The 14,406-nt window shown below is 47.4% G+C and overlaps 2 protein-coding genes across 2 annotated transcripts; both read left to right on the top strand.

The window, feature by feature from the left end:
* Positions 1 to 21: 21 nt before the first annotated feature.
* F5891DRAFT_471676 (GCFC-domain-containing protein) lies at positions 22 to 3,132 on the top strand. The gene is made up of 11 exons (XM_041371940.1): positions 22 to 261; positions 318 to 391; positions 446 to 642; positions 690 to 884; positions 930 to 1,038; positions 1,087 to 1,202; positions 1,257 to 1,504; positions 1,554 to 2,114; positions 2,165 to 2,422; positions 2,480 to 2,770; positions 2,822 to 3,132. The coding sequence occupies exons 1-11, from the start codon at positions 73 to 75 to the stop codon at positions 2,888 to 2,890; spliced, it is 2,307 nt and encodes a 768-aa protein (XP_041232116.1). The 5' UTR covers positions 22 to 72; the 3' UTR covers positions 2,891 to 3,132.
* A 992-nt stretch (positions 3,133 to 4,124) lies between these two features.
* Positions 4,125 to 5,826, top strand: F5891DRAFT_471812 (major intrinsic protein superfamily membrane channel protein). The gene is made up of 8 exons (XM_041371941.1): positions 4,125 to 4,402; positions 4,457 to 4,580; positions 4,640 to 4,673; positions 4,726 to 4,784; positions 4,839 to 5,033; positions 5,082 to 5,120; positions 5,171 to 5,508; positions 5,560 to 5,826. Exons 1-8 carry the CDS (start codon positions 4,254 to 4,256, stop codon positions 5,633 to 5,635), a joined length of 1,014 nt encoding a protein of 337 aa, XP_041232117.1. The 5' UTR covers positions 4,125 to 4,253; the 3' UTR covers positions 5,636 to 5,826.
* Positions 5,827 to 14,406: the final 8,580 nt, after the last annotated feature.

A 14,406-nucleotide genomic window follows, 5' to 3' on the forward strand; every position in this document is an offset into this window, starting at 1 on the left:
ATAGCGTGGGAAGATTCTGCTGGCTTGCCCTGCGGTCACTCATCCATTCAATTCGCAAACTCCTTGTCAATAATGTTCAAAAAACCCAAGTCAAAGCTGACTCCAAGGGGTAGGGAGAAGTCACCTGAAGACACATCACAAACAACATCTGGGAATGGAGAGACCGTCGATGAGTCGCCAATAGCTCTCGCGTCTAGACTCAAGAATAAAGCCAAACGCACTAAGCCTAAATCTACGCTCAGTTTCGGTGGTGACGAGGAGGTTCGTGTTTTCACTTCATATACTGTCAAATTCTTGCTTACCACTTAAGGCGCCAGGCAGGAGATGGGGAAGTCTTTCAATTGAAGAAATCGAGTCTCAGTCAAAAGTTGTCCCTGAGCGCTCATCCTGCGTATGTTCATATCTGTACTGCTGTAGAGTTTGGTTTACTCATGAGATCTATTAGGAATGTGTTGCCTGTCTCGCTTGACCAAGCTACTATCACTCCACATTCTAATGGGGCACCCGTATATGACCAGGCGTACCTCTCACAACTGAAAGCAAGCACGCCTTCGTCACGACGTGCCACAGTCGCTGAAGGTTATGATGCAGACGTTTCGATGGACCCGGGTGAAACTAGTATAGAGGTCACTGAGATAGCTGGTAAGATCTTGCTTAGGTCCCCATGTTCACTATCTAATGACGTGCAGATGATGTTGACACAATGATTCCTTCGGAATCGTCTATACTATCAGCTAAACAAAGACGAGAACGTATGCGGACTCATGGTACAGAAGATGATTTTATATCTCTTTCTGTCACGAAACGTGATACCGTACCACAGGGTCCACATCCAGAAAGTCGATTGATGCGTGAAGAGGACGAGCTTGGAGAAGGAGACGACGGTATGTCATTTATCAGCTTTTTTGCACCAACCTGACAAAGGACAGAATACGCGGAGTATACCAGCGCTCAAGAGCGCATTGCACTTGGCAAGAAGTCGAAAAAACTTGAAGCTTCGAAGCGCAAGGATGCTATGCAAGAGATGATCGCAGATGCGTATGTATAAGCATTTTGCTAGGGATTTGACTAACATTGTGAGAACAGCGATGAGGAAGACGAGGAGACCATGGAGTGGGAAAAGGAACAGTTGCGGAGAGGCGGCCCATTCCAAACTTCTCATAAGGTATCTCCCGCAAAACAGGTCTACAAGCCTGCCGCAAGTGAGACATATGTCCTTTTGGAATTGTCGTTGACTAACTGGAGCCTTTGATAAGTTCCTACATCGACTACGATACCATCTCTTGGACCGGCAATGGATCGCCTGTCTCAGTCTTTGACCGCGATGACTACGTCGCACACAACAAATGTGAAGGCAGCAGCATCATTTGTCGATGAACGAGAACAATTGGATGTCCGTGAATCGGAGCTACGCGAGATGATTGCCAAAGCTGAAGCAAAAAGGTCGTGGTTCGCTGCATTCAAGGAATGGGTCGAAAATGTGGCCACATTTCTCGATGAGAAGGTTAGTATCATCCCTATCTTACATTAAGCAAAATTTCACGGATGCTTAGTTTCCGAAGCTGGAGAAGCTTGAGGATGAATTTGTCTCAATACTCAAAGAACGCTCTGCAATGATTGCTCAGCGACGCCAAGCGGACAACCAAGATGATCTATCTTTGATTTTCGGTTCTCTTTTGGTGGCCACAGATCAATCTGAAGAAGTGGATGATTTAGGACGCGTTCTACCTCGAGCAAACCCTGTTACTGTACGCCGTGAGCGACAGGCCGCGCGAATAGCCCGTCGACTTCATCGTGAACGTGGACGTGCAACCAGGGCCATCATAACGCAACTGGACCGAGAGGAGGGCTACTCAACGGACTCCTCTTTACCCCCATCAGATGCCATAGATTATCAAAGTGCTATGGAAAGAATAGCCAATGATGGACATGGTTTATTATCTGATGTGCATGCAGCAGAGTTCAGAGATCCGAGTTTGGGGTTGGCTAAGTGGTTTGGTGGATGGCGTAGACGCTTTAGTGATAGCTATACTGGTGCGTGGGGTGGGCTTGGACTCGTCGGTGCTTGGGAGTTCTGGGTGCGGCTAGAACTTCTTGGATGGAACCCCTTCGAGGTGTGTTGATTTGTCTATGCCATGAGGCGCTAATTTACCATAAGTGTCAGAATTCGCACACCTTGGATGAATTTTCGTGGTGTGCTTCACTACACGAGTATTGTGGAGATAATGATGATCCAGAGTCGGATACAGGCCCGAATGATGACTTGGTTTCCGCCATGATTTCCACGGCAGTCGTGCCCCTCATCTGCAAGGTAGTCGAGGCAGGCGCGCTTGACTCATACTCGGCATTGGATACCCGCAATATGATAAACTTGGCAGAGCAAGTGGAGGCTTCCATCGGACACGACAACCCCAAATTCCAGGTGACTAGATACTCATGGTCACCACGAACGAGTTGCTATTCTGACACAATTATCTAGATGATATTAAAATCGGTGTTTTCCGTTTTCGAACGCTCTGTATCAGCATCGGAGTCCCTGATAGCTCCCTTTGTCGCACTCAACTGCCCCGTTTTCGATCCAGATGCTATTGCCGCCCGTCGGCGTCTACTTTGCCACGCATCAAAGTTTTTGAATACCCTCATTCAATGGCGCAAGTATACTGGTGAAAAATTGGGCATTGATGATCTTTGCATCCGACATATGAACAATGTAGTTTTACCGATTGCCGAAAGCGGATGGGAGGTTGGAGGAGAGGAAATAACTCGAGAGGTAATTGACGGGAATGTCGGATATTTGCGTGGCTAACTCTACATCTTCTAGATGATTGCCATAATGCCATACGAAGTAATACGCGCACTGAAAGCGCCATTAAATTCTTTGGCGTCTTGAGTTAACAGTTGTTCTTATGGTGATATTCAAGCGGGGTATGTAATTGCCTCAAGTTATCCCCTTGTTTCTGTCCGAGTAGTCCCCGCTGTATGACGAGGATAGTGCAGGGTACCTCCCACGTAATCACACTATCACCGCTCGGCGCTCGGAAGACCAATATGAAGCCAAATGACTGTTGTGCAAAGCCTCTGCGGCTTCTATACGCATGAACGGTTCGTTCCGCTGTCAGACACTTGCGCCGTTGTAGCATTTCCCACTGTCACGCGCCTCCACGATCGCGCCATTGTTTTTGTCAGATATCCCACTTCTAGCCGCTGACTGCAGATCTACTACAGATTCGACAGAATGAATAATTTTTGGAAGATACGTCTTGTGTTACGTGCTTTACCTTGTCTGAATACCTAATATTTGAATTGTGTGCGGTAACCGCCGGGTAACTGCCGTAGAATTCGTGAGTTTCACTCGAATTGATTGAAGCCGATGAATGAATACACGAGTCCGGCTCTATTTTATGCGATATGAATGTTTTACCTTTTGCGCTGTGGAATCTTTCCTGGTTGGTTTCGATGCAGGATCAGTCGCTATCTCTCATCGAGGTCCTCTGGGAGAGTGCGGTACGCGTGGCCTTCTCTCTGCTTTCACCAAATCATGCTATTCGCAATTCACGGACCACACGCTGAGAGCGACAACTCCATGGCAGTGGAGGCTTCTGTCCAGGAATCTCCCGTTTCCCCTTGTACGTGACCATCCCATTCAAACCTATTTTAACCGATAAGGAACTCTCGAAGAAGTTGCAACGTGACTCGGTGCGTTCGAGCCTTTTCGAAGATTGATGAGATCATCATGAGATTCTTGATGAAAATCAAATTGGGATTTAAACTGGTGGACGAACTTAGACCGGCTCGATTTGTTTCCACTTCGAATTGGTTCAGTTGATGCGAAGGACCCGGAACGATGTTCACGCTGTTGTGATAATAATAGCAGACCCTGTTTGTTCATCTCCCTGCATGGTATAGTGCGGTATGAATGCTTTTTGCCGACCGTTTTGTCGATGCAAAGCACACACGGTTGTGCCAGTCCGAGAATTAAAAGATGTACGTTACGTTGCCTTACACTAATTTGTACGTTCTGATTGGCTGACAGGTCCGAGTATGTATTAAGCAAAACTAATATGCATGGATAAAGTGTGTATAATCTTTCCGCAGGTAGGTACACCCATTACGCTCACATCCGGAGTCCCGGTTGGGCTATGTACGTATACTCATCATAGATGATAACAACAAGCAACTATAAAATAGGCAGCTTGCCAGACCCTGTTCCACAGGAGCTTTAGCACTCTGTCCTTCCTTTTTCTCAGTACAAGATGACGGGTATCATCGAAAAGCCTCGTCATTCCGAGACGTCGAACAACTCTTATTCAACTCGACCCAACGATATGACCGTCCTAGGAGTCGTTGACTTCGCTGACTGTGATCAATGTTCTCCGTATCCCAACCGATGGTCAAGCATCAGGTAGTACCTACCTGTCCGCAAAACATTGACAATAGCTGACTGGACCTGTTGCAGGGACCACATCTCCGCACCGGCAGCCGAGTTCATGGGTGCCTTCATTCTATGCTTACTTGGCTGTGGTGGCAATTGCCAGGCAAATCTCTCTGCCAATAAAAGTGTATCTGCAAGCCCGGCGGGGGTGAGTTCAAGGCATCGAAAGTGATGAATGGACTGAAACTTATTGGTGTTTGTTCACAGAATGCTGTCACATCCAACCTCTCTTGGGCCATTGGTGAGCGAACCTTCATCTTTGTATGTCGACGTCTTCCTTACAAGCTGGTCAGGACTGTCCCTTGGTGTATGGATCTCTGCAAACTACTCAGGTGGTCATGTGAACCCTGCGGTGGGTGCCCCTGAATATTTTTGCATGTGACTATTTGTGCTGACTCCTAGTAAGGTCACCATAGCATTTGCTACTGTCCGCGGTTTCCCCTGGAAAAAAGTTCCAATCTACATCCTTGCGCAAGTCCTGGGCGCCTTATGTGGGGCAGGTGTAGTCTACGCTACTTACTTCAATGCGATCGACATCGTCGAAGGGGGCTCCGATATTCGCACAATTGCGGTATCTGGTAATCTTTTTGGGACCTACGCGGTAGGTTTAGACCTTTGATATGATTTCCTTCGGCTCAAGTGTATCTAGGCCGATTATCTTCCTTCAGTCTCCGCCTTCTTCGCTGAAGTGAGTAACTAGCGGTCCTCAATTGAACACATACTGACAACCCAATGTAGTTTATAGGGTCTGCCATGCTCCTTACCGGAATTTTCATGTTCACGGATAAAAAAAATGGTCCTTTACCTGCTGGTGTTCTTCCTGTTGGAATATTTTTTGTAATCCTTGGCATCAGTTCGGCTCTTGGCATGGATACTGGAGCAGCCCTTAATCCTGCCCGTGACCTGGGACCCCGTATCCTTACCGCCATGGTTGGGTACGGTAGCGCAGTCTTCAACTTCAGGAACCAGTATTGGCTCTGGTGTCCTATCCTTGGTCCAATTTTTGGCATGATTGTAGCTGCGTTCTTCTATGATACTATGCTCTACAGGGGTTTAGAAAGTGTTACGAACAGGCCGTGCGTTTTAATGTTTCTGTATGACGCCGATACTAACTTGTTGATATGTAGGAGCGAAGAGGCTGAAAGACATCACCTGCACTCGTGCGCTCGCACCAAACGTAATGGGGTTGCAGAAATAGTTTGATGATATTGATGATTGGATAACGCTCGTAATGACACTGGTAGCTCGGACATGTTTTTGATAACCCTCTACGTATGATGCCCATCATTGCACATTTTTTTGTATTTTAAGTAACGTACCACCGATAAGTTGGAATTTACGTAGACGAGACGTACTAGAATGAAGTCCAAACTTAAGCGCTTAGGCACGCGACACCCAAGTTTTGAGTCGAGGGCTTTTCGTTCATTCGTTGTTTCGCACAATGTCATTACTTGGTCTTTTTGTTCCCATCGCTTGACACAAAACACCGTCAAACGTACTGGAAAGAGCTGTCTCTGCCAGACTGTGACTGACAACTCGGCTACGACTGGCATTTTTTTCGAGCCAAATTAATAACCCCTGTGACGTTGATCTGTATACTCTCGAAAGATCCGGGCCTTCCGAGATGACTACTTGTTCCAGTTAGTCTCCGCTCTGTTAAACGAAGGAAGATAACGTTATCCTAGGTCGCAAACCTTCAAGTTGTCTTCTAACATAGTCGGGTAACAAATAAATTTTCTCCCGTGCATGTCGCCCTGTTACCCGAGGTCCAAATGCTCCCGAAAACAAGATACATGCGTTACCTCACTTACAGCAGAAATCAAGACCTCCAGCACCGCTCGGCAAGGAATTTTCTGCTCGTGTCCAAGGTAATGCGCTTTGCCATCGCGCGTCTACCCACCACCATGTCCGACCTGTAGTCTTCCTCTGCCTATAACACCTAACCTCCAACTTACACCCTCACCCAAGGCCCTCCTGCCATCTCCTACTTTCGCCAAGCCATCAGAAAAATGTCGGGATAGTGTATTTTTTCCAAGTATTTCATCAACTTAAGAACCACTGATTTGACACTTAATCATTGGAGTCGACAGATGGACAACCGCCATCGTTCGGCTGTCAAGCCATGGCGAAAACAAGGTACCAGCAGTGTAGCCCTCGGAAACCTTGTCAGCTCCGGTAGCTAACAAGTAGCACCTTTGAAAATACTCACTCGAAGTAACTCCACTAACGATAAATAATTTTCAGTGGCCGAGACCAGTTGCCGAAAGCGGTAATTCCTGAGCACTACCGCCCAAAACATATCCTAATTTGGTATTCCAAATATTGTGGCTAGCCTCCCTGTATGGTGGGCCTGCGCAATCATCAATAGCTAGGATACACACAATAGAACATACTTAACTGCTATATCTGCTACCAATGCATCAGAGGGAGTTCTCAGGCTGTACTACAAGAAAAAGAGCGGAAATATTAATGGACTTGAACAGGTCAGATGGTCCTTCGTCTTCGTCATCTTCCTCACGCTGTCTCATGATGAGCGCTGAGCAAGTCAAGGACACTAGATCAGAGCTGTTCTGTGATATTGTTGTGATAGCAACCGCGACGGCATGTATAAATTTGGTGAAAAGGATTTCAAGAGTGGTAGAACGAGTTGTTACTGTCAGTCGTTCAAGGACTCCGGGAGTCGGCAGATGGAGTACTAGCGGTCAAGATAACAAGTTCATTATGCAAGACAGAACAGTCAGTCATGGTGTTCCTTAACTTAATCTCGTTGATCTGATATCTTCGACTCGACATATTGATACTTGTAGGCGCTTACCTTGACAGTAGCGCATGACATGGATAGCATTAAGAAATAAAATGAAGTCTGGACAACGTGAGCGCTCACCGGCACTATGCCATTCCGAAAAACCAGTCACGGTGTCAAACTAGAACTGGTTGTCACGCTTCATGAACAGAGCATATTCTCTCTCGAACAGATACTTGACTGTGTTGACTTCTCGGAAATGATATTTTAGCGGATGATCTGTCCTCCTGGTCGTCCCTGGGCCTGAGTACTCACCTTTGGTAAAGTGAACCATCTGCTTCGACTCGTGAACCATTGTCCTGACTCTGGTTCCTCAATGCACTGCCAGCGATAACAGATTCATCTCTGTTCACTATACCGGGAGCTTCCACGCGCAAAAATTTTCCCGCAAAAAGCTGAAGAAGGTCGCGAAAGAAACGAGAATAAGTGAACAGATTTCATTAGGAGAATGGCACAATATGACCTCGTCTCTTCGCAAGTTCTTTTGGTGAATTTGGCTCTGCTCCATTGTCCGGGTTCGTGCCTGTCGGAATGTTCAAGTTTAGTTTCGACAGCCGCCGCAGGGTCGGAAAGTTCATCGCAGACGGAAGGCATGGTATGGTGAGGGTATGATAATAATAAGCTAGGGGAAGATACATTGGGTTTTAATAGGTTTAAACGAATTGAATCAACGCTCGCACTCGGCTCTGGCCGAGTCTCAGCTCTGCGCACATACCTGTCACTGATTGTGACATATGGTTGTGACTGAGTCTCCTAAACGCTGGTGACGCAGACTTCGGACTTGAGTCCTTTTGTCTCAACCGTCATCAGCGTTGAGCACGTTCTGCTTGCGCACGTTCTGCGCCACAATTTTAAGCTAGTTACTTGAATTCTTGTTCTAAACTTCGAATTCGGTCGTACCTCCATGTCTAACACTCAAAATGTTTCATCCAACACCCAAGCATCACTTACAGGACCCGGACAAGCGGGGACTTCGTCTCAAACCAACTCTGGAAGGGCGACTGTTCCGCAACAAGACTTGGTTGAGAAGTGCCTCAACATCGTTGAAGACTTCAAACAATCACTTATCTCAAAGCAAGAAGCGTTTATCACTATTTCAAAGGTTGTCGCAGCCACCTCTAACGAAGTTACGGACCAAGCCGAATCTTTTATCGCGGGTCCGTACTTCGACATGCTTGAACAATCGTCCAATGACCTTGAAAGGACCAGAGCGTTTCGGGAACATGACCCTGCACGACAATCCGAAGAAAGGGACTTTGTCCCTCCTAGAGAGGATGGGCATGAGAGAGAGTCCAGTGCTGACGAAGGTGAACCCATTAAAAAACGGTCCAAACTTGACCTCTCTTGTCTCGGACGAGCCGAGCAATCATTCAAAGGAGGGCAGCTTTCAGCCAATCTCACACGCACCAACGAAATCCTACTCAACTGGTCGCAAGACCCTAAAGAGGTTCGGCGAAGACTCATGTACCATCGCTGCTGCCCGGAATTCCATGAAGCTGGATGGGCAGAAATTGTCGCAGGAAAATGCATTAATCTTGACGCCGTACACTCTATTATCTCCTCCTCGCGCACCATTGACAAATGTACCGAAACCATTGGGGACATTGAGATCAAGTTCGCCACCACTACAGAGGCAGTTTCGAAGAAGATCACTACCTCTGCACAATGGTCCGCAGCGTGGAATAGAACCTCAAGGGCCATTAAGTTCGCGTTCCCTCATCGAGAGGATGAGCTCGCCGCCTATGGAGAATACATTAACGACAAATTTGACCGCAGTGTCGAGCGAGCGCATGAGAGAATCATTAGATTCGATAAAGCCGTTAGGAACAGGGCCGCAAACTCTCGAAGAGTTGAACTCTCTGACTTCTCGGCCTTTGCAGACATATATGAGTCCCACTTCTTATCAGACGGCAGGCATCACGACGAGGACAAGCAGTCAAAACTCGGTGCTTCGGCACGAGACAAGACCTCCTTTAATCGGCGAGAGCCCTGTCGTAAATGGAACTCAGGAGAATGCTCTCGCAGCGCTCAAACCTGCCGTTACGCGCACGTCTGTTCACACGAGCAAGACGGGAGATTGTGTGCACGACGTCACACGGAAGCGAGACATTTCGAGGAGTCTAAGTCCAAACCTACCTGAACGTCCAATTAAGCGCCCGCGACATAGACGGGGCCTTATTTGGTCTCCAATGGATCTTTCGTTTAGTCCCACAGCACGTTCTACTGAATATTCAGAACCTGTTCCAAAACCACCTTCACATGAACTCCAAAACAGTGATGCAGCTCAGACCATTGCTCGAAGGCCGGACCTGTTTCGCATCGTCACGCCCATCAATGTTAACCATTTCGAGGAACTCCTTACAGATCATCTGAATCAGCCTTTTGTTAAATCTGTCTGTTACGCATTGCGCGAAGGCTTCTGGCCTTGGGCTGACACTTCTGATAATTCGTACCCCTCCATTAATGACAACTCTTCGCATACGTGTTCCAAAACCGACATACAACTTCAATTCATTGAGGACCAGATGCGGGAAGAAATCCGCTTGGGCCGGGTGTCTGAAAGTTTCGGAACAGAGCTTTATCCAGGGATGTATAGTGTCCCAATGCACACTGTTCCCAAACCCAATACCGACAAACTTCGGTTAGTTGTGGACCACACTGCGGGCGAGTACTCCTTGAACTCTATGATTGATCGAGACGCTATCAAGGGTACTAAGCTCGATGGTCTACATTCACTGGGGGCCTCATTGCTCCGATTTCGAGAGCTGCATCCAAACGTTGAGTTAATCATGTTCAAATCTGACGTTTCACAAGCCTTCCGTCGGTTACCAATGCACCCTCTATGGCAAGTCAAACAAATTTTGACTGTGCATGGTCAACGTCATGTTGACCGTAACAATAACTTCGGTGGTCGCGGTTCTCCTAAGATCTGGATATCCTTTATGTCACTTGTCGCGTGGATTGCTATTCACCGGGCTCTAATTGATGCTCTAAAGACCTACATGGACGACTCCTTCTCTTTCGAGGTCGCAGGACATGTTCTCTATTATCCCCCATATGACTGCTACTTTCCCGCGAAACAGACTCGGCTTTTACAACTCTGGGATGACCTTCAACTACCGCATGAACGACCCAAACAAGTATTTGGCGCACCATTGACAGTGATCGGATTTGAAGTCGACCCAAATGCTATGCAAGTTACTTTACCCGTTCATAAGAAGGCTGAGTTGGTTACAGAGCTACGTCGTTTCGCACGAAAGAATCACCGTTGGTCGCTTCGCGAATTCCAGCGTCTGGCTGGCTGGTGTGAATGGAGCTTCAATGTCTTCCCTTTATTAAAGCCCGGTTTGTCGGTGCTCTACGACAAAATTCGAGGAAAGACTAACGCCCTCGCTCAAATTCACGTCAACAATGCACTGCTACACGAGTTACATTGGCTCGCGGACCACGTTGAACAGTTTGGATGGCCTACACCTATTCCGGTGTTTAGACTTCGACGCGTCAAGAGATGACGTTGTAGTTGTCTACACTGACGCGTCAGCCGCAGGATTAGGACTCTGGTTTCCAGACGAAAACTTCGCATGCCAATCACCCTTACCTGGAGATGCTCCTCACGACACCATTTTCTTCTTCGAGGCTTTGGCCGTTTGTTCCGCTATTCACACGGTCACAAATATGGACGACACTCCCGCAAAATTACTCATTTACACCGACAACAGCAACACTGTGTCAATGTTCGACTCACTTCGAGCAAGACCTATCTATAACTCACTGTTACTTTCGGCTGTGGATATCTTAATCACCTATAACGTTGACCTTCGAGTGGAACATATTCCGGGGCAACAAAACGTCATCGCTGACGCGTTGTCACGATTTCACAAATGAACTCGTGAAAGATCTGGTGCCATCAGCACAGATATTCGACTTCGAACCCCCTCGGGATGCGCTGGGGGTGAAAGAAAAATGATCCCAAGTACCACTCGGTCCAAGCAACCCGTACGGGAAGCTTGGACTCTCGAACGCCTACAATTAGAGCGTTCCTTGGCCCTTGGTTGCGCTATCGAGACCACTACAGCTTCAGCTTACGACTCACACCTAAACTCATATCTGAACTTTTGTCGACTTCATAACAGGGACGTTGAACCTACCGCGGACACTCTGTCCTTCTTCGTGGTGTGGTTATCACATCATATTGAGCCACGATCCGTGGACTCGTATCTTTCGGGTATCGTGAATCGACTTCAAACACACTTTCCGCAAGTTCGTGACGTGCGCACGTCCTTGCTCGTTACTCGCACTCTTAAAGGTTGTAAACGTCGCTTATCTAAGCCTGTTCGACGTAAAGAACCACTGACTCTGGATGATCTTGCTGTTGTGGTGGACACGTTCGCTTCGTCGACGGACTTCAACGACATCTTATTCGTTGCCTTGCTGGTGACAGGTTTCAAAACCTTGCAGCGGTTAGCAGAGCTCTGCTGGCCGAATGCAAAGAAACATCAATCCTTTCGTAAAATGGCGCTGCGACACTCTCTCGTATCGTCGCCAACCTCAGCAAGGTACACTCTACCTCACCACAAAACAAATACTTTGGGAGTAGGATGCGAGATTTTAGTGTTAGCTGAGGCGGAGTCTAGAGTGAACCCTCTAGATGTTTTACAACGGTATGTCCATGCTCGTGACACTCGCTTTCAACACCATCCCCACCTCTGGTTGACTGCGAACGGCACCATTCCTACACGCGCATGGTTCATGCGATATCTTCGGCGTTTCTTCCCGCCAACTATTGCTGGACATTCGATGCGAGCCGGGGGAGCAACTGCCCTGGCTGCGACTGGTGTCGCGCCTGCGCTGATTCAGGCAGCGGGACGCTGGTCTTCGGACGAGTTCCAGAAATACATTCGAAAGCACCCTTATCTGCTTCATCTGCTTATACACGGTTCTCAAAATCCGTAACTCACTAGGTTTGACAGCTCATAGTTGCTATTTGTCCAACTTCAAATGTCTGTTTCATTTCCTCGTTTTGCGGCTTCTTATTCTCGTTTCGGGGCTTCTTATTCTCGTTTTGCGGCTTCTTATTCTCGTTTTGCAGCTCTATCTTTCGGTTTCGGATATCAAGTCTCTCAGTGTGGTCGTTTTGCGGCACTATCGGGTTGTGATCAGTGCGTTGGCACTATTATTAAAAAAAAAAAAAAAGAAAAATAGCCCTTTAGCCGTTTGGTCCAAAACTCGACTCTTTTCGAGTCAAATTTGACTCGCTTTCAGTCACCAGTCGTTTTGGCCTTCAGTCACCAGTCATTCGGTGGGGAGCTCAGTCACCGATTGTTTGGTGGCTTGTACATTACTATTTCGTCCTAGTTACTATACGTACCTTCCGTTTTCCAACGAGCTGTCACTCCTAGTACTAAAAATTGATTGCGGGTCCTCCGAGCATTGAGCTGGAGGACCCCGCTTGCCCTAAACTCTTCACACGAGTGCCTTCTCTGGTGCAGGTTGATTCAACACATCGTCATGCAGTTGTACATCCTAATGTACACATGTGTCATGCGCTACTGTCAAGATTTTTGCACACAGCTGCCAAGTGTAATAAACCGTAAAACGGAAGACCTACAAGAAAAGTTGATCATACGAACTAGAGAAGGCCACACAGGACAAGGAACGAATTGTTTCCAAGCCAAAATGAGGGACACATATCTCTGTGTTCCAAAGCTCGTCAAACTTCAACGGAGGTTCCCGAAGCGAACAATATGTCTAAGTTACTGTTGCCATTCGCGAGTCCGAGTGCGAAGATGATGTTTGATACCGGTGATACCGGCGCAGGCTCGTATTTTGGAATGCCGGGCGATAATGATACCGATAAGATTCGAGCAGTACAGTCCTCCATACCTGGGGGAGATGCAATCGATGCCGGAGACATCATGTTAAATAACTCGGTGATAACGAGATAGGTTTAGCAGAGGGAAGGCAGGCTTGGGCGGAAAAAGACGATGGTGACGGTCATACGAGGACATGGGCGCCAAAAGCGCACCTTCATCGTTGGAGAAGGGAGAAGGCAGCAAAAGTCATGGACGGATGGTATTTGGTGCTGTGGAGGGCGCATGCACTAATGAAACTGGACTTGGGAGTTAGATGAGCGTAGATGGCAGGTATTCTGGACAGGCAAAGAGATGGGCAATGAACAACCTGAGTTGTAGATCAAGTTGATTGAGGTTTAGGTGGTGCCTTTGATGAATCGTCGTTGGCATTGGAAAGCGCCGGAAAGTTATGCTGTTCGTGATCAAGGGGTTTTTGTCGCTGTCGTTCCTCAGTACAAGAAGTTCGCGACGTACTAAAAGGTGGTTTACCCTCGGCACAAGCGTCCAGCACGGCGTTTCTAACAATGTTGCATGATGTAGAAAGGTTTGTTTTGTGGTAGCGCTGGTCATTTTCACCTGGCCTTTCTTCGCATATACTTCTAGAACCACGACTTCAAGAACTGATGTAGACCGCGCCGGTGAGTGACGAAAGGGCCACATGAAGTTCGTCTTCTTCGTCGATGGTCGTAACATCATGTGATGCGAACAAGGTGGGACTTATGTAAGCTTGAAATAGTTGCTATCATATTTATCACGCTGGCAAAACTACCTCTGCCCACAACACTACTGCCGACGCGGACTCGGAACCCTCCATTTGCAACTCTTTATTTCGAACGCGTCCTGAAGAAAACACGAGTCACGCTACCATCAAAGAACTTATCTAGGATTGTGCTGCGGCAGTATTCGGTGTGCTGCTAAGTCGGCTGTCCTCTAAAGAAGGCAAGCACTCCGTAAATAAGTGGTTTATACTCGTAACCAGTTAAGGAGTTCGATGGATTAGATATTTGACGTAGCAGTCTAGCAGAGCTCGACTTGTTCGTCTGATCACTGGACCTACTGCTTTCTAGAAGGACTGTAGCTCCTGCCCATTATCTTAAGGTACAGAGATATGGCCCATGACCTCGATAATATATATCATGGTTCCATTTCTGAACGAACAACTTTCAGCAACCTAAACCGTATTTTGGGTGGTGATCCTGTATACGACCCAGTCCCCGTGTGGTACATCAATTACAATGAGTCCGACTATCTGTTAGTAGAATTTCTCATCACGGGCATGCTTACGTCGAGAACCAGGCCTTTATGACTCGGATCTCTTC

This window comes from Suillus fuscotomentosus (assembly GCF_016647785.1).
Source record: "Suillus fuscotomentosus strain FC203 chromosome Unknown F5891scaffold_4, whole genome shotgun sequence".
NCBI lineage: Eukaryota > Fungi > Basidiomycota > Agaricomycetes > Boletales > Suillaceae > Suillus > Suillus fuscotomentosus.